General features: G+C 42.3%; 1 protein-coding gene across 4 annotated transcripts in view; it reads left to right on the top strand.

Moving 5' to 3' along the window:
• Positions 1-24606, top strand: part of hace1 (HECT domain and ankyrin repeat containing E3 ubiquitin protein ligase 1) — a gene marked incomplete at both ends in the record, with an annotated part of 31469 nt that extends 6863 nt beyond the window's left edge. For all 4 annotated transcript variants that reach the window (XM_079228155.1, XM_079228156.1, XM_079228157.1 and 1 more), the window contains 14 exons: positions 790-940; positions 3288-3595; positions 7536-7604; positions 7776-7863; positions 10947-11058; positions 11460-11557; positions 11632-11719; positions 11819-11968; positions 16087-16283; positions 17944-18075; positions 19102-19200; positions 23453-23523; positions 23615-23728; positions 24504-24606. In XM_079228155.1, the coding sequence (XP_079084281.1) occupies positions 790-940; positions 3288-3595; positions 7536-7604; positions 7776-7863; positions 10947-11058; positions 11460-11557; positions 11632-11719; positions 11819-11968; positions 16087-16283; positions 17944-18075; positions 19102-19200; positions 23453-23523; positions 23615-23728; positions 24504-24606 (1780 nt within the window). The remainder of the gene's footprint in view (positions 1-789; positions 941-3287; positions 3596-7535; positions 7605-7775; positions 7864-10946; positions 11059-11459; positions 11558-11631; positions 11720-11818; positions 11969-16086; positions 16284-17943; positions 18076-19101; positions 19201-23452; positions 23524-23614; positions 23729-24503) is intronic.
• Positions 24607-24921: the final 315 nt, after the last annotated feature.

The raw sequence follows: 24921 nt of genomic DNA on the forward strand, positions 1-24921 counted from the left end.
TCAATCACCATTAAGCCCCGCCCTAAAGCGTCCCCTGCTTTATGGTCTGTTTGACTCTAAATGACCATCATTTACTAAATGAACATCATGCTGTATTGAAGAAGACTTGAAACTAGAATTGAGACATAAACTCATGTTTACAATGTTTTACTCAGGTAATAAAGCAGGTGAGTCATTTTCTCATAGACTTTTATACAATTAGGGGCCTGATGGGCAGTAGAGCGGTTTAGGAGATCTGTGTTTAACATTCTGAACAACATCATCCCTCGTTTGCCCTCTGTCCATCAGTTAATGATAAATATATGACTTAAAAGAATACAAGTTGTATGACAGTAACAGAGCAACATTTTTGTAAATTGTCTTAGCTGATATCATTTAATTCTCAATAATTTTATTTTTTTACACTTTATTTGTTTTGCCTTTTCACCGCAAACAGAATATATATATATATATATATATATATATATATATATATATATATATATATATATATATATATATATATATATATATATATATATATATATATATATATATATATATATATATATATATATATATACACACACACAGAAATGAAAAACAACAAACAGGGTCTGGGTTTGCTCTGTCCTCTTAAAAACATGACACATCCTGAGAAACATTCAGGTTCTTAACTTGTTCTATTGTTGACATGTAAACATCGTCCATTTCTCCCCCTTGAGCTCTTATTCTTAGATATGCATTAGAGAGGTTTAGAAGATCTGTATGTAACATTCTGAACATCATCCCTCGTTTGTCCGTCCTCAGCCTGTCCAGCAGTTATGAAGCTCAAATGAAGAGTCTGCTGAGAATCGTTCGTATTTTCTGCCATGTGTTCCGCCTGGGGCCTTCATCCCCCAATAACGGCAACGACATGGGCTACAATGGCAACAAGACGCCCCGCAGCCAGGTGTTCAAGGTAAGTAGAGCTGTGCAGTATATTGTACTCTGCAGGTGCTGGAAGAACCACCGGGGAGGCTGCTGGAATGGAAGTATGCTCTATGTTGTTTGCAGAAGTCTGAGATTAAACCAACCAAAACTGATGATCACCAATTCAAATTATGATCTGGTCAATGCTTAACTCTGGGACAGGAATATCAAGGCTCATAACATTTTCCAATATTTTTTTATTGATTATTCAGGGAACAATGGAGTATTCATCAAACACAGGTGACAACATTTGAAGTAAAACAATTTGATAAACAAACTTTAAAAGATCCAGTGGCTGGTAAATACCTTGGAGGCGTCATGAGTATATCCACCAATATTTTCCTATAACAAAGACCAGTAGCAGCATGCAGTCTATGTTGGCGATTATGTCACAGGAAATGTCACTGCAGGAATCTCGTTGAAATTTAGAAACAATGTTTCAATTGCAAAGTCTGTCAGAACACTAACATGTTTATGTAGAATGTCCTGCTCACTACATGTGTGACACTCATCTCAAGAACCACATTTCAGGGACCATTTATCCAGAATGCTTATGTTCAACGAGGAAAGAAAGTCTTTCTCCTTGTGGGCTTGGCACTTTTACATAACACATAGTCATGTGATCTTTTATCTGAAAACATTGATGACTGCAGTTTGAAAGCACTCGTGTGGAGCGTTCCAAAATGTCCTAGTGGGAGAATCCAAACCAGCACTGGGGCAATAGTGTAACTTTGTGTTAATTTGCTTCTTTTATTGGATACTTGGTATCTTGAGCATACTTACCTGACTGTATGTCCTTTCAACTAAAACAGCCCCAATAAGAATTGACTCCATTGCAGATGTGTGCGAGACAGATGGAGGTGGAGACGGTACAAAAAGATGAATGTTCCTGGACAGGTTCTGCTGTCTTTGATGTGAGCCATGGACATTTTTATCATTTGCAATTGGAATTTGGGAAACATGATCTGTGGAACCCTGCAATCTCATAATTATACGTACTATCGTCAAGGTAGCTGGGTGTTTGCATGTATGAAAATTCTGAAGGATGATTCACTTTGATATTTCATGTTCCATTTGAAAATTATTGGCACTGTGGTATTTTGGTGGGTTTGGGCGAGGTCAGGGTTGGGCAATATTAATACAATTGTCTTTCATGCTAGTATATCATGCTATTGACGCCTACAATGATATGTAATTTCAACAGAGTATACAATTATGTAACTCTAATATAGTTATAAAGCAGTTCAGCTCAATGATTTTCAACAATGCCTGTCCTGCACATCCAACACAACAAGTTAAATCTCTACCCAGAGACTTAGGTAGAGATTGTATAGAAATATCGCTATAAGTATAACATGTTTCATAGTACACAGTTTTTTTGCAATTTAGAGTCTTCAGGTTTTTTATTTTAATTCTCGTATGGAACATTTCTAGAAAAAACCCTTGTCGTTGTGGGATGTAACAAGATTCTGCTGTGGCATAAACCGAAAAACACTCTAATCATATTAATATCTGATCGTATTTATGAAAAGGGGTTTTCTGTCAAGTCAAAGAGAAAAACATAAACAACCACACAGATAGTTCAGATGGTTTCATTTGGTTTTGAGACTCCTGTCTTCCAGATGATGAGTTTTCATAGGGACTACCAGAGGATGTGGATTATGAATGAATGAATATATACTTTTTTTAATCCCCAAGGGGAAATTTCGTGTCGAGTAGCAGCCATTTACACAGAAAATAAGATAAGATATAAAAACAACAGGGATAAAAGATATACAATAATAATACTAATAAAAATAAAAATAACAATAAAATAAAATAGCTGGATGAAAGAAAGAAGAACAGAGTATTAATTTAGGAATTAAATTAAATTAACCCAGTAGTGCGAGTGCAAGTATGATGTGCATATTAAGTGTGTGAGGTGTAAATAAAAATAACAGCAACAACAAACAATAGGAGAGTGCAAATAATGTATGTAATATGATATGTTAAATGTGAAGTGTAGATAACCATAAACATGTACAGTGGTTAATCCACAGAGGATCTGGCAAGCGGTGACTTGTTGTAAAGTCGTATTGCCATAGGCAGGAACAATTATTATTGATTATGCAGAGAAACGAGATGTTACTTCTGCAAACTAAATGTCATTCACATCCAGTGTATTCACGTGGAGACAAAAACTATCAGAGACAAAGACTGTACACAACTTTGTGTTGCGAGACAGCACATAAGTAAAATATATATGTAATGGGTCGGTTCATCCAGGTCCTTGATAATAGTGGTGTTTTCATGGATGACTCCCTTGGTTTTCTCACTTCCTGTCTGTGTCTCTGCAGCCGCTGGAGCTGCTGTGGCACTCCCTGGATGAGTGGTTGGTGCTCATCTCCACAGAGCTGGAGAGGAACAGGAAGAACCCGTCCTCCTCTTCCAGCAGCGAGATAACCTCCCTGCTTCTCAAACAACGGGAGGTCGATCACTCTGCCGGCTCCGGGCCGAAGCCGCCCTCCTCCTCGCCGGACCCTGAAGCCGCCATGGAGACGGAGGCGTACGCCGACGGGGAGGACGTCATCTCCATGACGGCCAGTCGGCTCAGTGCTGTGATTCAGGCCTTCTACATGTGCTGCTCCTGTCAGATGCCACAAGGGTCTGTGCTCAGTCTCCATCTGTCAACTGTCAAAATAATCTAATCTAACGTTATCTAATCTAATCTGTGAACAAAGACTAACCTGATGTTGCTACTGCATATTGCTGCAAACATATTAGCCACAACTACTACTACTGGTACCTCTGACTTACTACTACTGCTATAGCCACACCTACTACTGCTGGTACTACTACTGCCTCTGACTTACTACTACTGATAGTCGCAACTTGAACTACTACTGCTGGTACTACTACTGCTAGTACCTCTGACTTACTACTACTGTTATAGCCACACCATTCTTTTTGATCTTTTGATCCACTTCACTGAGCCGCTGCTGAAACTGTTCGGGAGGCTGGCCTCTGATCTAGATGTAGTAGTACAAGCTGGAGACCAACAAATCCAAAGTATCCCTACTTCTCTTTCCAGCAGCACGTGATGTCTTCTGTTATGATCCTCTGCTGAATTGCCACCTTAACGTGGTGGAGGAGTTTGAGTGGCTCAGTGATCCTGGGAGCTATGTTGTCCGGGGCGTCTCCCAAGGCAAACAGGTCTCGGGGGAGAGCCCAGACTAAGAGCGGTTCAAAAAACCCTGATGATGTACGGCCCACGGAATCAACTTACCTCGCCCGGACAAGGGAAACCGGGGCACCCTCCCGGAGCCAGACCCGGGAGGGGAGCTCGACGGCGAGCGTCTGGTGGCCGGGCTTTCACCCATGGGGCCCGGTCGGGCTCAGCCCGAAAAAAGATCATGGACCAGCAACCCTGTGGACTCACCACCCGCGGGGGGAAGCATCGGGGTCGGGTGCTATGCAGACCGGGCGGCGGGCCAGGCAGGAGACCTGGGCGAGCCGATCGCCGGCAGCATAGACTAGCTTTAGGGACGTGGAACGTCACCTCGCTAGCGGGGAAAGAGCCGGAGCTGGTGCAGGAGGTGGAGCGGTAGCAGCTATATATAGTTGGGCTCACCTCCACGCACAGCATGGGCTCTGGAACCAAGCTCCTGGAGAAGGGTTGGACTTTGTCCTTTTCTGGAGTTGCCCTGGGTGAGAGGCGCCGGGTGGGAGTGGGGATACTCACGAGCCCCCGGCTAAGTGCCGCTGTGTTGGAGTTTTCCCTGGAGAACGAGAGGGTCGCCTCCTTGCGCCAACGGGTTGCAGGGAGTAAAGCTCTGACTGTTGTTTGTGCTTATGCACCGAACAGCAGTTCAGAGTATCCGGCCTTCTTGGAGTCTGTGGGAGGGGTCCTGGAAAGGGCGCCGCCTGCCGACTCCATAGTTCTCCTGGGAGACTTCAACGCTCACGTGGGCAATGACAGAGAAACCTGGCGGGGCGTGATTGGGAGGAACGGCTTGCCCGATCTGAACCCGAATGGTGTTTTGTTGTTGGACTTCTGTGCTAGCCATGGTTTGTCCATAACGAACACCATGTTCGAACATAAGGTGGCTCATAAGTGTACCTGGTACCAGAACACCTTAGGCCGGAGATCAATGATCGACTTTGTAATCGTATCAGCTGATCTGCGGCCGTATGTCTTGGACGATCGGGTGAAGAGAGGAGCAGAGCTGTCAACTGATCATCACCTGGTGGTGAGTTGGATCAGATGGCGGTGGAGTCGGCTAGAGAGACCTGGCAAGCCCAAACGTGTAGTGAGGGTGAACTGGGAACGTCTGGCGGAGGATCCTGTCCGGGAGGTCTTCAACTCCCACCTCCGGAAGAGCTTCTCACACATCCCGAGGGAGGCTGGGGACATGGAACCCGAGTGGACCATGTTCAAAGCCTCTATTGTGGACACGGCCGCTAGGAGCTGTGGCCAGAAGGTCATCGGTGCCTGTCGTGGCGGCAGCCCGAGAACGCGGTGGTGGACACGGGGGGTGAGGGAAGCCGTCAAGCTGAAGAAGGAGGCCTTTCGGGCATGATTGGCCCAGGGGTCTCCTGAAACAGCTGACAGGTACCGGCAGGCCAGAAGGGCTGCAGCTGTGGTTGTCGCGGATGCTAAAACTCGGGCATGGGAGGAGTTCGGGGAGGCCATGGAGAAGGACTTTCGGTTGGCCTCAAGGAGGTTCTGGCAAACCATCCGGCGGCTCAGGAAGGGAAAGCAGGGCCTACCCCAGGCTGTTCTCAGCAGGGGGAGGAACTGCTGACCCAGACTATGGACATCGTCGGGCGGTGGAAAGAGCACTTTGAGGAACTCCTAAACCCGGCCAACATGTCCCCCGGAGAGGGGACAGTGCCTGAAGTCCTTGGGGTGGATGCACCTATATCCCTGGCAGAGGTCACTAAGGTAGTCAAAAAGCTCCTTGGTGGCAAGGCGCCAGGGGTGGATGAGATCCGCCCTGAGATGCTGAAAGCACTGGACACTGTTGGGCTGTCTTGGCTGACACGCCTTTTCAGTGTCGCATGGGGGTCGGGAACAGTGCCCATGGACTGACAGACCGGGATGGTGGTTCCCATCTTCAAGAAGGGGGACCGGAGAGTGTGCTCGAACTATCGTGGCATCACACTGCTCAGCCTCCCGGGAAAAGCTTATGCCAGGGTGCTGGAAAGGAGGCTCCGACCGATTGTCGAACCTCAGATTCAAGACGAACAGTGCGGATTCCGTCCCGGTCGTGGAACAGTGGACCAGCTCTTTACCCTCGCAAGACTTCTGGAGGGGTCCTGGGAGTTCGCCCAACCAGTCTACATGTGCTTTGTAGACCTGGAGAAGGCTTTCGACCGGGTCCCTCGGGGGTTTTGTGGGGGGTGCTGCGGAAGTATGGGGTGCCGGACCCGTTGGCATGGGCCATCCGGTCTCTGTACGCCTGCAGTAGGAGCTGTGTTCGTATCCTCGGTAGTAAGTCAGACACGTTCCCGGTGGGTGTTGGCCTCCGCCAGGGCTGCCCTTTATCACCGGTCCTGTTCGTGACCTTCATGGACAGGATATCTAGGCGCAGCCAGGGGGCGGAGAGGATCCGGTTCGGGGGTCTCGGGATCGCCTCTCTGCTGTTCGCGGATGATGTGGTCCTGTTTGCCTCCTCGGACTGTGACCTCCAGCATTCACTGGGGCGTTTTGCAGCCGAGTGTGAAGCGGCAGGGGTGAGAGTTAGCACCTCCAAATCTGAGGCCATGGTGCTCTGCCGGAAACCGGTGGATTGCTCGCTCCGTGTGGGGACTAACTGCCTACCCCAAGCGAAGGAGTTCAAGTATCTCGGGGTCTTGTTCACGAGTGAGGGTAAGGTGGAGCGGGAGATCGACAGGCGGATCGGTGCGGCTGCAGCAATAAAACAGGCGCTGTACCGGTCCGTCCTGGTGAAGAGGGAGCTGAGCCGGAAGGCGAAGCTCTCCATTTACTGGTCGGTCTATGTTCCAACCCTCACCTATGGTCACGAACTCTGGGTCGTGACCGAAAGAACGAGATCTCGGATACAAGCGGCCGAAATGAGCTTCCTCCGTAGGGTGGCCGGGCTCAGCCTTAGAGATAGGGTAAGGAGCTCGGACATCAGGGGGGAGCTTGGAGTCGAGCCGCTGTTCCTCCGTGTCGAAAGGAGTCAGCTGAGGTGGTTCAGCATCCAGTCAGGATGCCTCCTGGACGCCTCCCATTAGAGGTTTTCCAGGCACGTCCAACTGGTAGGAGACCCCGGGGAAGACCAAAGACACGCTGGAGGGATTATATCTCCCGGCTGGCCTTGGATCGCCTCGAGATCCCCCAGAATGAGCTGGAAAGTGTTGCGGGTGAGAGGGAAGCCTTGTCGGCCTGCTGAACCTGCTGCCTCTGCGACCCGACCCCAGATAAGCGGTTGAAAATGGATGGATGGATGGATGGATGGATGGATGATCCAACATCGTTTTCACTTGAGAAGATTTTGCCATTTCAGATAGAAATGAGCAGAATTGTAAACGCATGCTGTTGCTGACATGATATTGCTGACGGCCTCTTATCCTGTATCTTTTCTTTCCTCACCCAGGATGACATCCCCTCGCTTTATTGAGTTTGTCTGCAAGCACGATGAGGTGCTGAAGTGTTTTGTAACCAGGTGAGTCAATGTGGCCCTCTGCCACACTTCCTCCTCTCCGCAGAGCTCCCAGACACTATTGATCCAATAGCTTCTTTCCTCTTCATTTCTTTTTACTTTCATCTCTTTGTTCTCTCGCTTCTCCCTGTCTTGTTTCTCACACTGTTCATTCCTCGGCCTCCTCTCTTTCAGAAATCCAAAGATCATCTTTGACCACTTCCATTTCCTCCTGGAGTGTCCAGAGTTGATGTCACGCTTCATGCACATCATCAAGGCACAGGTAAGACGGGAAGAATTATTTCATGAAGGGTTTATGTTCCTATTGTCAGTACATAAAAAAAAATATTTAGTTCTGTTCGTGGTCCACATTAGCTCAGTCCTCTTTCTGTTTGCACTAAAATGACGACAGTCATCACTTTGCGTTCCCCTTCAAAGACATTTTTATGGGTTGGCACAGGCGCAGCCAGAGCACTGCCAAGTGTGTCGTAAAGGAGCGTGTGTCTATTACTTTATTTCGCCGTTAAAAACATCTCCTTCAATCAACTGTATTTCTAGATTACATTTAAACGTATTGGAATTTTCAGCAAATACTAACTTGAATGCATCATAATGTTACTCTGTTAACATTAGCTGTTACTCCGTTAACATTAGCTGTTACTCCGTTAACATTAGCTGTTTCTCCGTTAACATTAGCTGTTACTCCGTTAACATTAGCTGTTACTCCGTTAACATTAGCTGTTACTCCGTTAACATTAGCTGTTACTCCGTTAACATTAGCTGTTACTCCGTTAACATTAGCTGTTACTCTGTTAACATTAGCTGTTACTCCGTTAACATTAGCTGTTACTCCGTTAACATTAGCTGTTACTCCGTTAACATTAGCTGTTACTCCGTTAACATTAGCTGTTACTCTGTTAACATTAGCTGTTACTCTGTTAACATTAGCTGTTACTCCGTTAACATTAGCTGTTTCTCCGTTAACATTAGCTGTTTCTCCGTTAACATTAGCTGTTACTCCGTTAACATTAGCTGTTACTCCGTTAACATTAGCTGTTACTCCGTTAACATTAGCTGTTACTCTGTTAACATTAGCTGTTACTCTGTTAACATTAGCTGTTACTCCGTTAACATTAGCTGTTACTCCGTTAACATTAGCTGTTGCTCCGTTAACATTAGCTAGCTGTTACTCCGTTAACATTAGCTGTTACTCTGTTAACATTAGCTGTTACTCCGTTAATATTAGCTGTTACTCCGTTAACATTAGCTGTTACTGTTATTCAGCCAGCAGGACTGTGACGCCCATTTGCCGCTCCTGCCCGTTGCAAAACGGATTTGTTGTTCAGTGCGACATCATCAGGGATCTCCAACTAGAAAGCATGAATCCCGATGCCAGACTTTAACCAATAAGGATTGGCGGCCGATCAAACGGAGAATCCTTAACGGCAAACCTATATTATTATAATGTTGAAGTCACTATGTAGACTTCCTTAGTGGTCACAACAATTTTAATAGGTTGTGACACACATTTTAGTTAAAAAGATGTTGACATTTTTATTTAATTTTCTATCACCTCAAACTCCAAGATAAGAGGAGTTCCTTTTGAAAGATTGTCCAACACAAAGCCTCAAAGAGGGGCTAAAGAGCCGACCCCTGCTCTAACTGCTCAAGGTCGATGCCTAACCTGAACCAGATGCCTCTGCTTAGTGAGCTGGTCTTGCCAGTCGCCATGTTGAGAGCTGTTCAGAGAAAAATCTCAAGTATTGAAATCTGTATTGGCCTTAAAACCAGTTCCACCCTAGGGTGCCCTAATAAGGAACTGATTTTCCACCCTTCCATCCTCGATTCCACCCACAGAGTAATACTGCACATCTTTAGAAAGATTAAGACCTAAAGCATCTAAAGCTGCAATAATAATCACAATAAACACAAGCATTGATATGTTAGGAAGCATATTCAGTCCAAAAACCGTGTTTCTCGGTTCAGAAATGGAAAAATGACCTACTTTGAGCTGATCATTGCTGGCACCATAACAAACTGCATTTCAAAATGACTGTGTACTTCCGCATGGTCTGACACGCTTTCAGAAGAGTCTGAGGACCAATGAGATCGCAGGATCTCGGAACGCCCCAAAAAAGCAAAAAAACAACTTCTGTTCTTGCTTTGCAATGTGGAGACACAAATAGTGGTCAGAAAAAGATCTAGATGATTTATTAGACTCCCACACGGTCACAGGGACGTTGTCCGCCATTGTAAGGGTTTTTATGAATGTTTTAGTGAAACGTTATAATCGCTTAGTCATTTTAAGGAGCTTACAGAATTATTAAAACTTAACGATCTTAAAAAAAAAAGTAAAACCACATGCCTCTTCTCGCAGGGGCTACGGTACTTTAGCAAATTTTAAATTAATTAAATCGACCCTGTGGATGAGGAGATGGAACAGTTTTAGTTTTGAAAAAGCACAATTCTCATTTTCAGGAGAAAAGAAAAAAGGGTTGTCGTGTTTATAAGGATAAGAATCCAGTTTCCTTTACTGCAGTTACTTTTTGGCCCCCATGCATGCTGATAATGATGAGTCTCTGATAAATTATCTTTAAATATAGACGGATATATCAACATTTCCAATGTATCATACCTTATGTTCAGCTCTTTTCTCAGCAGGGAGAGGTAGCCCTCAATTTCTATTAAAGGTTATTTTCACTGTGTATCCTGTCAGAGCCTTGTACCATCAGCCATCGTTTATTTGCTCCCAAAAATACACAACATTTTAACCTCCGACTTTATTCTCTACTTTGATGTCCCGCTGTGTCTTTATGTTTGCGTCTCGAGGGACTTAATGGAAAGTGACTTTGAAAGTCCTGTCTTCACGTCAGGATCATTTAACAATGTTACACCCGTGGCGATAATACTCGTCTTAAGTTCCATTTATACGGCTTCATAAATTTTAAGTGCTGCTCCGAGTTGTGTGCTGTTCCCTTACTCTTCAGTATTCATATTTGAGCTGCAGCGTTCGAGCCTCGTTGCCCATGGATTATGGCTCGCCTGGGAGTAGGCCCTTGTTTTAATTACAGACTTTAACCTGGTGAATCTGATTTCATCTCCTGATTCCTCTCAGTACGGCCCAGGGGAAAAGCCTTTCTGTGCGCATCCCTCATTCCTCCTCCAACGCTTGGAGAACAAAGGCATATATTATGCAAATAGACCCCATTCCTGTATTACAGACGAGTATTTCAGAACTGAAGGCTTTCCGAGTCGTCGGTCGAGACTGAGAAATTCGCAGTCTGAAAGTAGAAAACACAGCGAAGTGGTAATTAGTTTAGGAAAGTGCTGTGCAGTGGGGGATGAAGTTTGTATTTTCTCTCTCAGCCCTTCAAGGATCGCTGTGAGTGGTTCTATGAGCATCTGCTGGCCGGCCAGCCGGACTCAGACATGGTTCATCGTCCGGTCAACGAGAACGATATCCTGCTCATCCACAGAGGTAAAAGGCTCTTCTGTGAACACCAACAGAGCGAGAAGATCGTACCAAAACCCATTCAACGATTTCATTCACACTCCAGTGTCATGTTGCCCGGCTTATTAAATGCTCACAGGATGAGCAGAGGTGGATAGGTGCCGGTTGTTGGTGCCAACGTTTAGACCACGTTGATGCTCAAACAAACATGCAGCAGAATTCTGCCTTGAAAGAAGCTTTTATTGTTTAGATTTGCAGCTGCAGGTAGAGGCGTGTTTTATTATTTTCGGCACCACATTAAAAAGAGTTTAGTGAGATAATGGAAAAGTAAAAAGATGAGCCGATTGATGAATATCTCATTGTACTTTTTTGTCGAGTAATCTACCATAAATACACACTTGCAATCATTATTTTTCTCTCACTAACAGATACCATATTCAGGAGCAGCTGTGAGATGGTTTCCAAGTCCAGCAATGAGAAACTCAAACAGGGCATTGCTGTTCGCTTCCATGGAGAGGAGGGGATGGTGGGTTTCTACATTCATATTTAGTAATACATGTTTCAGCAGTGAGCGGTGTTGAATGTGTCTGTATGTTACAGGGCATGGGTGTGGTCAGGGAGTGGTTTGACATCCTGTCCAATGAGATCATCAACCCAGACTACGCTCTGTTCACTCAGTCAGCTGATGGTACACGGCGTTTTCCTTACTGAGATATTATTCAGCGGGACAAAAAGAACTTCATCATGTAGAAAAACGGTGTGTGCGTTTGTATGCTGGGATCTACAGGGACGACTTTTCAGCCCAACAGCAACTCCTCGGTGAACCCGGACCATCTGAACTACTTCAAGTTTGCAGGTCACATCCTGGGTCTGGCTCTGTACCACCGGCAGCTGGTCAACATCTACTTCACGCGCTCCTTCTACAAACACATTCTGGGTAAGAGAACACGGGCACATGTGTGAATGTGAGTCAGACTAGTTTGATGACTGATAATATATAATATATGGGATAATTTGCATTATGCTTGATCCAGCTAGCAACATGAACGCACATGCACCACACTGCTGGAATCAGCGTGAGTTTCTCTTTCTGTTGATTGTGGAGCCTGAGTAGAAATGATATACAGGGTTCTTACGGTCATGGAAAACCTGGAAAAGTCCTGAAAAAAAAATGAAATCCCAAAAGTTTTGGAAAAGTCATGTGTTATATTCATGTGTTCATTTACGCTGAGTTTGAAATAATTAATTTGCTTTTAAAAGAATTACGCTGAAAACACAAGCAGGCATACATACAGGCATCTATATAAATGTTTATTCTTTTAATCAAACTATTGTCTCATTCATTTGAGTCATTAAAGGTTTACTGTATGCTTTGTATTCTCATTGTTAGTTTAAATACTACATTTACTCACTTTTTACTGTTTACACCCAGATTTCACTAAATGTTTAGTCATGGAAATTTGGTTTAAAGTCATGGAAAAGTCCTGGAATCCATTGGTCAGAATGTGTATGAACCCTGTATATAAAGCTTATAACTTCGGCTCCTGCGTCAAAATCACAAAGAGACAGAAAAACATGTCAGAAACATGGGAGTGAAACCAGGCAAGTGTGTGTCCTTAATACCAACATCGACCATATCAAATGCAGAATTCAAATCAAACTGAATACATTTTTTAGATGAGAAAGATAAGTATAAAAATGTTGAATTGCAGGTTTCTTTAGGAGAGTCAGACTATTGCGTTTAAATTAGGTGGCTAATGAGCAGTTAATGATAGAGAGTGTATGTCTGAAAACAGTCTGTGGGAGATTAACTAACTATTCTCTCATTGAAATTCTGTTGAGGTGAGCAAACTGACGCAAAGCTTTCTGGTTGTCGGTGTGGTCTGGAGCAGGGGCGCTTCTAGGATTCAAGGAAAGGGGGGCGTAGCCCCTAGAGAACTGGCATGTGTGCGCGCGCGGCAATTTTTCTTCATTGTATTTAATTTATCCAACATGTTTCAGACAGTTCATAGATTGGTTCAATCAGAAAGAGAGTGATTTTGCTCTGTAGTTTTGCATTCATTCAGTGTATGATAACACAAGAGACAGAATGTCAGGGTCATAGTGAACACAAATATGAACTTTTCTCAAATAACGAGAGAGAAATACTTTTCCTGCTTGTAAAGGAAAGACGGATAAACTAGCTTTCATATACTCATCACTCCCAAATCCAATGGATGGAGAATGGACCTGACAGTGTCAACGTTGAGTTGTTTACTTGTTTTATTTTGAGCAGAAGGAAATCAGATTTTGATCTATTTTGTTGTCTGTGTAGTTTTTACAAACCAATGATATTTTATGCTAATTTGGACATTATCACTGAGATAAAGATGAACTTGTTCAGTGTCAAATATACCATTCAATAGTAAAAAAAACATGAATGACAAAAATAAAAACATTTCAAGTACATCTTAATTATCGAATGATAAATATTGTATGATGGTAAACTCTAAACTCCTTGGTGTAGTTTACTATGAGATAAACTCCTTGGTGTAGTTTACTATGAGGTAAACTCCTTGGTGTAGTTTACTATGAGATAAACTCCTTGGTATAGTTTACTATGAGATAAACTCCTTGGTATAGTTTATATGAGGTAAACTCCTTGGTATAGTTTATATGAGATAAACTCCTTGGTATAGTTTATATGAGATAAACTCCTTGGTATAGTTTACTATGAGATAAACTCCTTGGTATAGTTTATATGAGATAAACTCCTTGGTATAGTTTATATGAGATAAACTCCTTGGTATAGTTTACTATGAGATAAACTCCTTGGTATAGTTTATATGAGATAAACTCCTTGGTATAGTTTATATGAGATAAACTCCTTGGTGTAGTTTACTATGAGGTAAACTCCTTGGTATAGTTTATATGAGATAAACTCCTTGGTATAGTTTATATGAGATAAACTCCTTGGTATAGTTTATATGAGATAAACTCCTTGGTATAGTTTACTATGAGGTAAACTCCTTGGTATAGTTTATATGAGATAAACTCCTTGGTATAGTTTATATGAGATAAACTCCTTGGTGTAGTTTACTATGAGGTAAACTCCTTGGTATAGTTTATATGAGATAAACTCCTTGGTATAGTTTATATGAGGTAAACTCCTTGGTATAGTTTATATGAGATAAACTCCTTGGTATAGTTTATATGAGATAAACTCCTTGGTATAGTTTACTATGAGATAAACTCCTTGGTATAGTTTATATGAGATAAACTCCTTGGTATAGTTTATATGAAATAGACTCCTTGGTATAGTTTATATGAGATAAACTCCTTGGTATAGTTTACTATGAGATAAACTCCTTGGTATAGTTTACTATGAGATAAACTCCTTGGTATAGTTTATATGAGATAAACTCCTTGGTATAGTTTACTATGAGATAAACTCCTTGGTATAGTTTATATGAGATAAACTCCTTGGTATAGTTTATATGAGATAAACTCCTTGGTATAGTTTATATGAGATGAACTCCTTGGTGTAGTTTACTATGAGATAAACTCCTTGGTATAGTTTACTATGAAATAAACTCCTTGGTGTAGTTTACTATGAGATAAACTCCTTGGTATAGTTTATATGAGATAAACTCCTTGGTGTAGTTTACTATGAGATAAACTCCTTGGTATAGTTTACTATGAAATAAACTCCTTGGTGTAGTTTACTATGAGATAAACTCCTTGGTGTAGTTTATATGAGATAAACTCCTTGGTATAGTTTATATGAGATAAACTCCTTGGTATAGTTTATATGAGATAAACTCCTTGGTATAGTTTACTATGAAATAAACTCCTTGGTGTAGTTTACTATGAGATAAACTCCTTGGTGTAGTTTATATGAGATAAACTCCTTGGTATAGTTTATATGAGATAAACTCCTTGGTATAGTTTATATGAGATAAACTCCTTGGTATAGTTTACTATGAGATAAACTCCTTGGTATAGTTTATATGAGATAAACTCCTTGGTATAGTTTATATGAGATGAACTCCTTGGTGTAGTTTACTATGAGATAAACTCCTTGGTATAGTTTACTATGAAATAAACTCCTTGGTGTAGTTTACTATGAGATAAACTCCTTGGTGTAGTTTATATGAGATAAACTCCTTGGTATAGTTTACTATGAGATAAACTCCTTGGTATAGTTTACTATGAGATAAACTCCTTGGTGTAGTTTATATGAGATAAACTCCTTGGTATAGTTTACTATGAGATAAACTCCTTGGTGTAGTTTACTATGAGATGAACTCCTTGGTGTAGTTTACTATGAGATAAACTCCTTGGTGTAATCCTGTTGTGGTTGATGAGAGACAGAGTGAGAAAGCCAGCGCAGCAGCCTCCCCAAGGTCCTAGTGCCCTAAGGTTAAGTATGATGAGAGGCTATTGGATTGTAATTTTAAGGGGAGAAAACATACAAACCAGAACACACGCACATATGTAGCATGTTAGAGTTATAAATAAGTTGTCCATGTGAGAAACAATAGTTTAATTTAATGACATCACCAAAATAAAAATAAAATTAAAAAAATGTGTTTTTTTTTGTTTTTGTTTTTTTAAATTAATATTCGGGGCTAATTAAAAAACAGCCCCGTATCCTTCTTTTCAAGATTCCTTGATAGGGGAGATGTCATCAAAGAAGTTACATTAATCAAAAGTGAAAGCTAACGGGTTGTTCCATTGTGATTACCAGATTATCAAAGGATGCCAACAAAACATCTGCCCGTTGCCTAAAGCTTCCATATGTGGGTTTATAGAGATGACTCACTTCTAAAATAGATGTATAATACAGCGCAGATCATGGATGTATGGGAGGTTGTGCCCTGTGTGTTAGCCTGAAGCTAATAGTGTCGTTTATGTAACGCTGGTGTCTACTGGGCTGGTTGTTTGGGAACAGAGAGGTCAATACATCCACCACAGGTTCAGGATGGTTCCGTCCATTGATGTATTAGAAGATAATAAAAGTGATTAATTGCAGCCATCATATCCATTATTAATTTGATTAAAATGTGTCGCCAGGCATCCCGGTGAGCTACCAGGACGTGTCGTCCATTGATCCAGAGTATGCCAAGAACCTGCAGTGGATCTTGGATAACGACATCAGCGATCTGGGTCTGGAGCTCACCTTCTCGGTAGAGACGGACGTGTTCGGGGCAATGGAGGAAGTGCCGCTCAAACCTGGAGGGACCGGCATTCTGGTCACACAGGACAACAAGGTCAGTCACCGCAAACAGTGTCAACATAACGCAACGAGTGTTTCACTGGTGAACGGGCAAGTTCAGGTATTTGTGCGCTTTATTTGACTTATAGAGTGTCCTGATAAAAAGATGATACTTTGTTTCTAATTCTAGATAAAACATTCCGATGGTTTCTCATCCTGGGGCTCGTGAGTTGTTTATTAGGGGGAATTTATTATTAAAAAACACTAGATTGAGCTAAACAAAATGATGTGAATGTTTCAGACATTTCTTTTTTTTTTTTCTTTCTTTCTTCATTTGCCTTATTCATATAAAAATAAGATGAAAATGAGGTTTGCAACTGCTGCTCTGGAAGTCTGAATGAGTTTATCCACTGAACAGTTGACTGTTACTTACATTTAGACACGTGTTGTAAAGTCTGTCATAATTGTGCTCGTTGAATGTACTGTCGTGATGCAGCATCAAGCACCACTAGAGTTCAAATAAGTATCCACTGTTGTCCAATCCTTTCTCTCAGTAACCGGCTGCCTTGTCTGCATACTGAGTCTCAATGCCTTTTCAGAAATTGTAAATAACAAAGTTTGTTAATGTTAATCATAAGAAAATGAATGCCTGAATGCAATTGATATAATTGGCTATGAATATATATATATATATATATATATATATATATATATATATATATATATATATGTATATGTATATATATATATATATATATATATATATATATATATATATATATATATATATATATATATATATCTCAATCAATAAGATCACAGATTGTACACAATACGATGTGGTTGCCTTGGAACCTCACATAAAACCCCAAATTGCCATTTTCACACTTTAGTTTTTCGTACGGATTCAAGGAATGACCGCTAACGTAGTAATTAGTGAGCATTAGAGGTGGATCCAGTATCTGTAGCTAGAGCTATGAGCTGAGGATGAGCCTTTTGCCTTTACCCCTATTTCCTGTCTTTATGCAAAGTAGTTTGCTTCTGACTCCAACTTCAGGAATGGCAATCGGATCTTAAAAGCCCAAAATGTAAAACTATCCCCTTTTTTAAAAGTGGCCAGTAGAGTATTTGGCAGCCGGTCAATTGTAACCCGACACAAACCAGCTTACTTAATACTGGGCTTTGTCAAATCTGTTGTTTTGGTTTTAAATGTGTGGCAGCCAAGATTGTAAACCGTTTACAAGAGGACGTGAGATACATAGATATATATATATATATATATATATATATATATATATATATATATATATATATATATAGATAATACATACATATTCTCAACATTTCAGAACACTAGTGGATGTGTTTGTGTGATTAATGAGTAAACTAGGTGTGGAGACTTCAGGATGTTTGCGGTGTCATGCTTACTGTCCCCTCCAGTATACTCATCCATACTCGGTCTCCTATTGATCTCTCTCTTCCAGCTAATTGCCAGGAAGAGTCCCAATTACAGAGTGCAGTACTGCAGTGTTCCTGCAGATGGCACTGTCTAATAAAGCAGGTTACAGTCCAACAGCAGCCGATGGAATAGTCGTGTGTGTGTGTGTGTGTGTGTGTGTGTGTGTGTGTGTGTGTGTGTGTGTGTGTGTGTGTGTGTGTGTGTGTGTGTGTGTGTGTGTGTGTGTGTGTGTGTGTGTGTGTCTTCGTCCTCTCAGGCCGAGTACGTCCAGCTGGTAACGGAGTTGAGGATGACGCGAGCCATCCAGCCTCAGATTAACGCCTTCCTGCAAGGATTCCACACCTTCATTCTCCCCTCGCTCATCCAGCTTTTTGATGAATATGAATTGGTTAGTCCTCCTGCTCCCACCTCCCCGTCGTCTCCTCCTCTCATCCGTCGTCTCCTCCGTTGTTCCCCTGCCTGCCCGCTTGGCCCAGACGCAGGGGTTGATTAGCCATGTCCGGACAGGCGTCTAGTTGGGTCACCTTGAAGTCCATCCCTCTTCTCCAACTGTATTAGAGGGGTTTTTTTCTGCTGGTGTCGGCAGATTTCATGTCCTCACTTGTGCAAGGATCAATAGTGTAGCATCATGGTTATCTCACCTTGGTTTTGTTGGACATGCCTCGGTCATGCTGACATTGCAAGGCAGCAAACAAGTGAACAGCCTGCTTAGTTTTTTCCCTCTCGCTCTAATCAGCACCGTTTGTTTACCTACGGTTTAACGGACAATATTATATATCTATCTTATTGACAACGAATTCCCTGAGCAAAGTCAAACAAACAATACATGTATCCTGCTAACCGGCTGCAGGGAGAACCATGCTTTAGCTGTCCTGTTGCCAAACCTTCACCTGCCTTCCTGGTCATTGGCTCTAGTGCTGTCCTCTATCAATCGTGCTGCGCATGTGCAACTCTTGAGCTGTTTCCATCATCGGCCCCCGGAAAAAACGATGCGCAAGATTCACAATATTATCGATGAAACAAGTTTTAACGCCTTCAAATTCAGAGCCTATCTACGATTGAGGGATCGCCTCCACCTAACACAGTTTTAGTTTTGAAAAAAACCACAATTCTCATTTCCGGGAGACAGGAAAAAAGAGCTGCGGGTTTATAAGGTAACCAGAGGGCTGGTATCAATACTCCTGGTTGGCAGATGCATTACAAAATGGAGCTTTGGATATTGGTATGGTGAGAGCAGAATCCCTTAGAATCAATGTAGCTACAGGGCTATCTTAGATCGCCATATCTGCCACATATTCATCATATTAGAAGTGGACAGAATTGGTTGATTAGGATTTTTGTGCGCTGACTAATTTTAACGTGTTTTTATTTGTAGTTTTTGTTCATGATGTGTCTGTGTGTCTTTTTTTTGCAGGAGCTCTTGTTGTCAGGGATGCCAGAGATCAATGTGCAGGATTGGTGCAGGAACACCGAGTACACCAGCGGCTACGACCCTCAGGAGCCAGTCATCCAGGTGCGACTGACTCCTCCAGAACTACACATGTCTCACTTGAATCAGTTATGGCATCCAAACCTCAGGCGCAGACTGTTACCTTATTGCATTTATGGATTACTTTTGAAAAAATGTCAAGGAAAGTAACATTTCACAAGCGATGCGGAGGTATTATAAACATTTTAGATGTCAGACCAGAAAGAACAGCGATCAGAATTGCTTATGCCAAAAGGGATGCAATATGTTCGTCTTTCTTCAGGACAGATTATGTTCGAAGAATCTGACAGTAGGTAAAACATCAGGTCGCCTGCTCTCTCCTTCCTCAGTCTCCTCGGCATGTAATGCGTTCAATTTTCACCACTATATGTGACAGAGTTTACACACTGCTTTTATAGATCAAGCTTTGCATATTTAAAGGTCGCCTATTATGCAAAATGCACTTTCTCATCCTTTTGAACCTAAATATGTATCCCCAGTGTCAGAAAAGATCTCTTTCTATTGTTTCCTGCTACATCTTTCTGAAAACCTGTGAAAAAATGAGCGGACCAGAAAAAGGGTCATGAATTGACGACATTTGGCGGCGTATGTCATACGGGTTCCCTGGTGGAACAGTGGAACCATCCTCCGCTTGACAGGAAGACAATCGTCTCAACCTGGCTCAGTTACGTTACGCAGCAGGATTCACCTCAAACTGAAGATCTGGACCGGCTGTTTTCAAACTGGGAGCCGTAAGTTTTGCCATTTTCATGTTATTTTAGTTACTGTGTCTTTAGCAGACTGTTTGGCTGCTAGTGGCAGCTAGCTTGCATTGTAGCTCCACAGACTGGGGTAATATAGTAACCGTAGGTAATGCAGAGAGAGACTGTGTGGACATTACGTCTCATACGAAGCCAGTTAAATAACGACATCAGTAGGTTGGATGTGGGTAACTGTTTTTTTCTTCCTTGTTGCCTTTTGTGAAACTTTGCGCTGTAAAGCAGCTAAGCTAGCTCGGGTTAGTGGAGCGGCGTTTCCCTTTATCAAGCGATCCTGTTAACTGTGTCTGTGGTTGTCGTCCATTTGGGCATTTAACTGTTTCCAACTCAAATAAGCAGCAGTTTAACAGCAGTTGCCTAAAATGGTAATTGTGGTGATGCAAATCAGTGAAGCCAATGTTTATGTTGAAGTGATCACGGGGAAATGAGTTTGAAGATCCTGCAACAGCTGCACCATTTTAAAAAAAGAAAAAAAAAATTCAAAAAGTTTTCCAAAGCATAGAATTGAGGTCCCGCCACTGCTTCAAATAACCCACTTTATATTCTGTCTTTAGACTTTTGCACTGTTTATTGTTATGCAACAAATCACCGAGACAAATTCCCTGTATATCCTACTTGGCTACAAAACAATTAACGTCGTGAGTGAGTGGCCGAGCATAAAATAACAGTAAAGTGTGTAAACGTCTCTTCGGTGCTTCTCGATCACACGGAGCCCATTTATTAACTTCATAAACATGAATACTTCTTTAATTTCATGTTGTCTCTGACTATATAATATGTAAAAGTGTAATAACACGGTCTGTAGCGACCAGCTGAACGGTGTGTAAAGATACATAAAATATTAGTATATTAGTAATATCAGCAGCACCGTAGCAGTTCCAGTGTAACATACATGTAACATACATGTTGAAAGACTGTCAGCAGTCTCTCCGGTCTCACAGAGTCTCCCTCATACGGAGTTTGCAAGCTTTTGGTTTACAGTTACACTCCAGTCAAATGCCCTGTGGACTTCATGTCTTCCTCCATACTTCATAAAACTGATTCATCATTTTTTCAGTATTTGCAGCTGTTGCCATAAACTTGTAAGATGACGATGTTGTAGTAAACTATAACTTTCCTGCTGTCACACACCTTGATGCTATTACATACTAGTCTAATGTAATAGTGTTTTACAGGTGATCTGAGTGACCTGATGCTCAGTCCTGATGAGGTGCTCCTGAAGCCAGAAGACGAGCCGGGATGACCTCTGACCTCAGAGCTCCATCAGCATTCTACACAACTTGAGAAAGCTTTTATGATGGAGCACATGATCTGGACAGTTGTGGCGGGTGATGTGTACAGATTGTAAAGCCCTCTGAGGCAGATGTGGGATTTTGGGGTACACAAAATAAATGTAATTGAATTACAACTTTTGGCATTATGTGTACCTAATGTATATTTCACTATCTATGAATAAAGAGCTTTATTTTGAAGGAGGGTTTTTGTCATTTTAAAATCCAGGTACAAAATACTGACTGCAAGCAACACAACACTATCTGTACATCGTCTTTATTGGAGTGACCCGATGACAATATTCATTTTAGAATACTCTCGCCATCATTTTGAAAGTGTCTGATATAAGGGTGGGCGGGGTACTGGTTCAGGCGGTTTTATTACCCTGATGAAAGCACACGTTTTGGTTTGGCACACATACGAGGATAGCCAAACGGTTTACGGTCTGAGGTCGCCTACCAATACAAGTTCGTCAGTTTTCGCCCACAATCTACATTTCATAGCATGAATATGGCATTAACTTACTGCAAAGTGAAAAAGTTTATTCATGCTAACCTGTTAGCTAGTGATGGCGAGATGAAGCTTCCTGAAGCTTTGAAGCTTTCCATCCAATTGGTTCGCTCATGTGCCGAAGCTTCACGGAGCTTCATTTGCTCTACTGCGCCACAAGTGGACACTACATGTAAAACAGGCAGAGTGATCATAACGACACCGTGGCTTTGGTGTGTGAAGCTTTGAATTGAAAGAATGATGTTTGTGACTCCACTACATAAATTATGAACGTATTAATATTGTGCTTGTCTTTATGATATAATGGCGGGGTCAGAAGTGAAATTGGAAACAAATTGGGGCGAGGGTTGTGATGTGACTGTGGGTCGGTGGTTAGAATACCTGTCCTTCAGTCCGAGGGTCTGTGGTTCGAGCCTCAGCTCTACTAGTCTATCTTGATGTCTCCATTTTATTAATTTTTCTAAAAATAAGAACTTTTCCACTGTGCTCGGCTTTTTGAGACTATTTCGCCTGCTTTATAAAATACCCTTTCACAGGCACACATGAAGCTGGGTACAGAGAGGAAGGGGGAAATCCATTGAGTTTCGCTGCCCCTTATATTTCAAATCGCACGGCAAACCCACGAACCATGTTCTGAATCAGTCACGTGGTCCGGCCGGCTCAGAGGCTTCGAACGTCACCGCATACGTCATCGACACAAGCCTCGATACGCGCTTCACCAAAATCTACCTGATTACTCGACACGAGCATCGAAGCCTCGACACGAAAGGACTCATCACTACTGTTAGCTCTGTATCTCTTCCTCACTGCGCTCCAATCATTCCTGATCCCATGTGAGGTCCTGGGACCGGATGTCGTATGTGTACAGACCGTAAGCCTCTGAGGCTGATTTGTGATTTTGGGGTATACAAAATACATTAAATTGAAGATATGGAGAGATGGAGATTGATCGACCAATCAGAGCAGACTGGGCTTTTGCAGCATGCAAACACAAGAACAAATCATTGACATCAAAATACATTTGAATAATTACCATGAAATCTAAAATGCACCATAACCTCCATAGCAGGTTCCTCCTAAAGCTCGTAAAGCTCCTGTGGTCATGGTTGAGCATAGTTTAAACAACTAAATATGGAAAAGGTGGTTGGGTGAGGAGAACTATTTGACTGTTCTTCTATCCCACAGGTTAGGGAACTATATTCATGTCACTTTTGCAACAACTTCTTTGTGGACAAACCGAACCATCCCAGAGTTCTTACGGTCATGGAAAACCTGGAAAAGTCATGGAATTTTAAAATGGTTATTTCCAGGCCTGGAAAAGTCCTTGAAAAAAATTAAATCCCCAAAGTTTAGTAAAAGTCATGTAAATGTGTTATATTCATGTGTTCATGACGTTCATTTACGCTGAGTTTGAAATAATGAATATGCTTTTAAAAGAAATACTCAAAATATAAGCAGGCAGACATACAGGCATCTATATAAATGTTTATTCTTTGAATCAAACTATTGTCTCATTCATTTGTGTCATTTAAGGTTTACTGTATGCTTTGTATTCTCATTGTTAGTTTAAATACTACATTTACTCACTTTTTCATGATTACACCCAGATTTCACTATGTTTGGTCATGGAGATTTGGTTTAAAGTCATGGAAAAGTCCTGGAACTCCATTGGTCAGAATGTGTATGAACCCTGCATCTCACCTGATTGTGTTGATCGCTCTCCGTTGGTTCTGCAGTGGTTCTGGAACGTGGTGAACGGTCTGTCCCAGGAGGAACGGGTTCTTCTGCTTCAGTTTGTCACCGGAAGGTTCGTCTGTCTGGTTTCTACTAAAGCTCTTGAAATAGTAAACATGTGTGAATGTCTATGAATTAGTAAAGGACGTCTCCTCCTTGACCAGTTCCAGGGTTCCTCATGGTGGCTTTGCCTTCCTGATGGGTGGCAGTGGTTTACAGAAGTTCACCGTTACTGCAGCGCCGTTCAGCTCCAACCTGCTGCCTACCTCTAGTACCTGGTAATGACTCTTTCTATTGACATCATCATATTCAAGCATGTAGTGTGCGAGTCCTTTTTGAGACGTGTTCTGTTTTCCTTGCCTTGTCATGGTCTTATGGATGTTGGGACTCGTATGACAGGAACCACCTGCCAGTCTTTGCCTTCAACAGATTCCTGTTGGCTTCTTTATTTCGCCTTTTCCTGACCACCATTGCAGTGAGCCATTGGCTCCCCATAGAGACCTTAGGTACTGCATATTTTATATATGGTCATATTATTGTCACCTTAGACAAGTATTTCAAATAAGTTATTTAATTCTCCATTTCCCCATATATACAATTGTTTGCCAGCATGAATCTTTCAACCTTTGACTTCAATCGGTTTATTGTGATCTGCATATATAGAGTGTAGTTGTTTCCTTTTCCTAAATTCAAAGGACTGTAGTGATGTCTTGTGATGATCTGAACTCAACTTAAAAATGAAGGAATGACATGCAGACCCAGTACAGACCCAGTACAGACCCAGTACGACCCAGTACGAGTCCCTCTCCACACCTTAACTGAGGAACATGAGCACTAGAGGGCAGTGTGTCTCTTCAGTGCAGTCGGCGGGTAGCGGTGTCCTCACACTGATGGCAGTGTGAAAACAGGGAGAGGTCTCTTTATGGCAGAATGTGCAACAGGTGATTCATATCGCAGCAGGTCTTTCTCTTGGACCGGTGCGAGACATCAGAACTCCTCCGCCAGCTTGATGAGTAGTCATGAACACAGCGGGTGATTCTTTTCTCTCCACAGTATCAACATGCTGAAACTCCCAGAATACCCCAGCCAGGAGGTCCTGAGAGACAGGCTGCTGGTCGCGCTGCATTGTGGGAGCTATGGCTACACCATGGCGTAGTGCCGGTCCCTGCTGCTGCTGTGAGGGTTTGCAGACTCAACTCTCCCTCCTCCTCAGACACACTTTCTGTAGCCAGGCACTGCTTTTGCTGGACAAAAAAAAAAGGAAACTCAGATTGTGAATGAGCTGCTGCAGAGCCACCACAGACTGAATGGAGACCACAGGTCTGGATCTTCATATCTGTGCCACAACTTCTCTTCTTTTCATTGAAGCTGGTATCTGGTAACTTATGCAAATAACAATTGAATATCTTCTAAATTTGAAAATGTAATTTAAAAGGGAAAAAACAGCATTTATACCATGAATCCTCTACAT

Source organism: Taurulus bubalis (genome assembly GCF_910589615.1).
Source record: "Taurulus bubalis genome assembly, chromosome: 12".
Lineage (NCBI taxonomy): Eukaryota > Metazoa > Chordata > Actinopteri > Perciformes > Cottidae > Taurulus > Taurulus bubalis.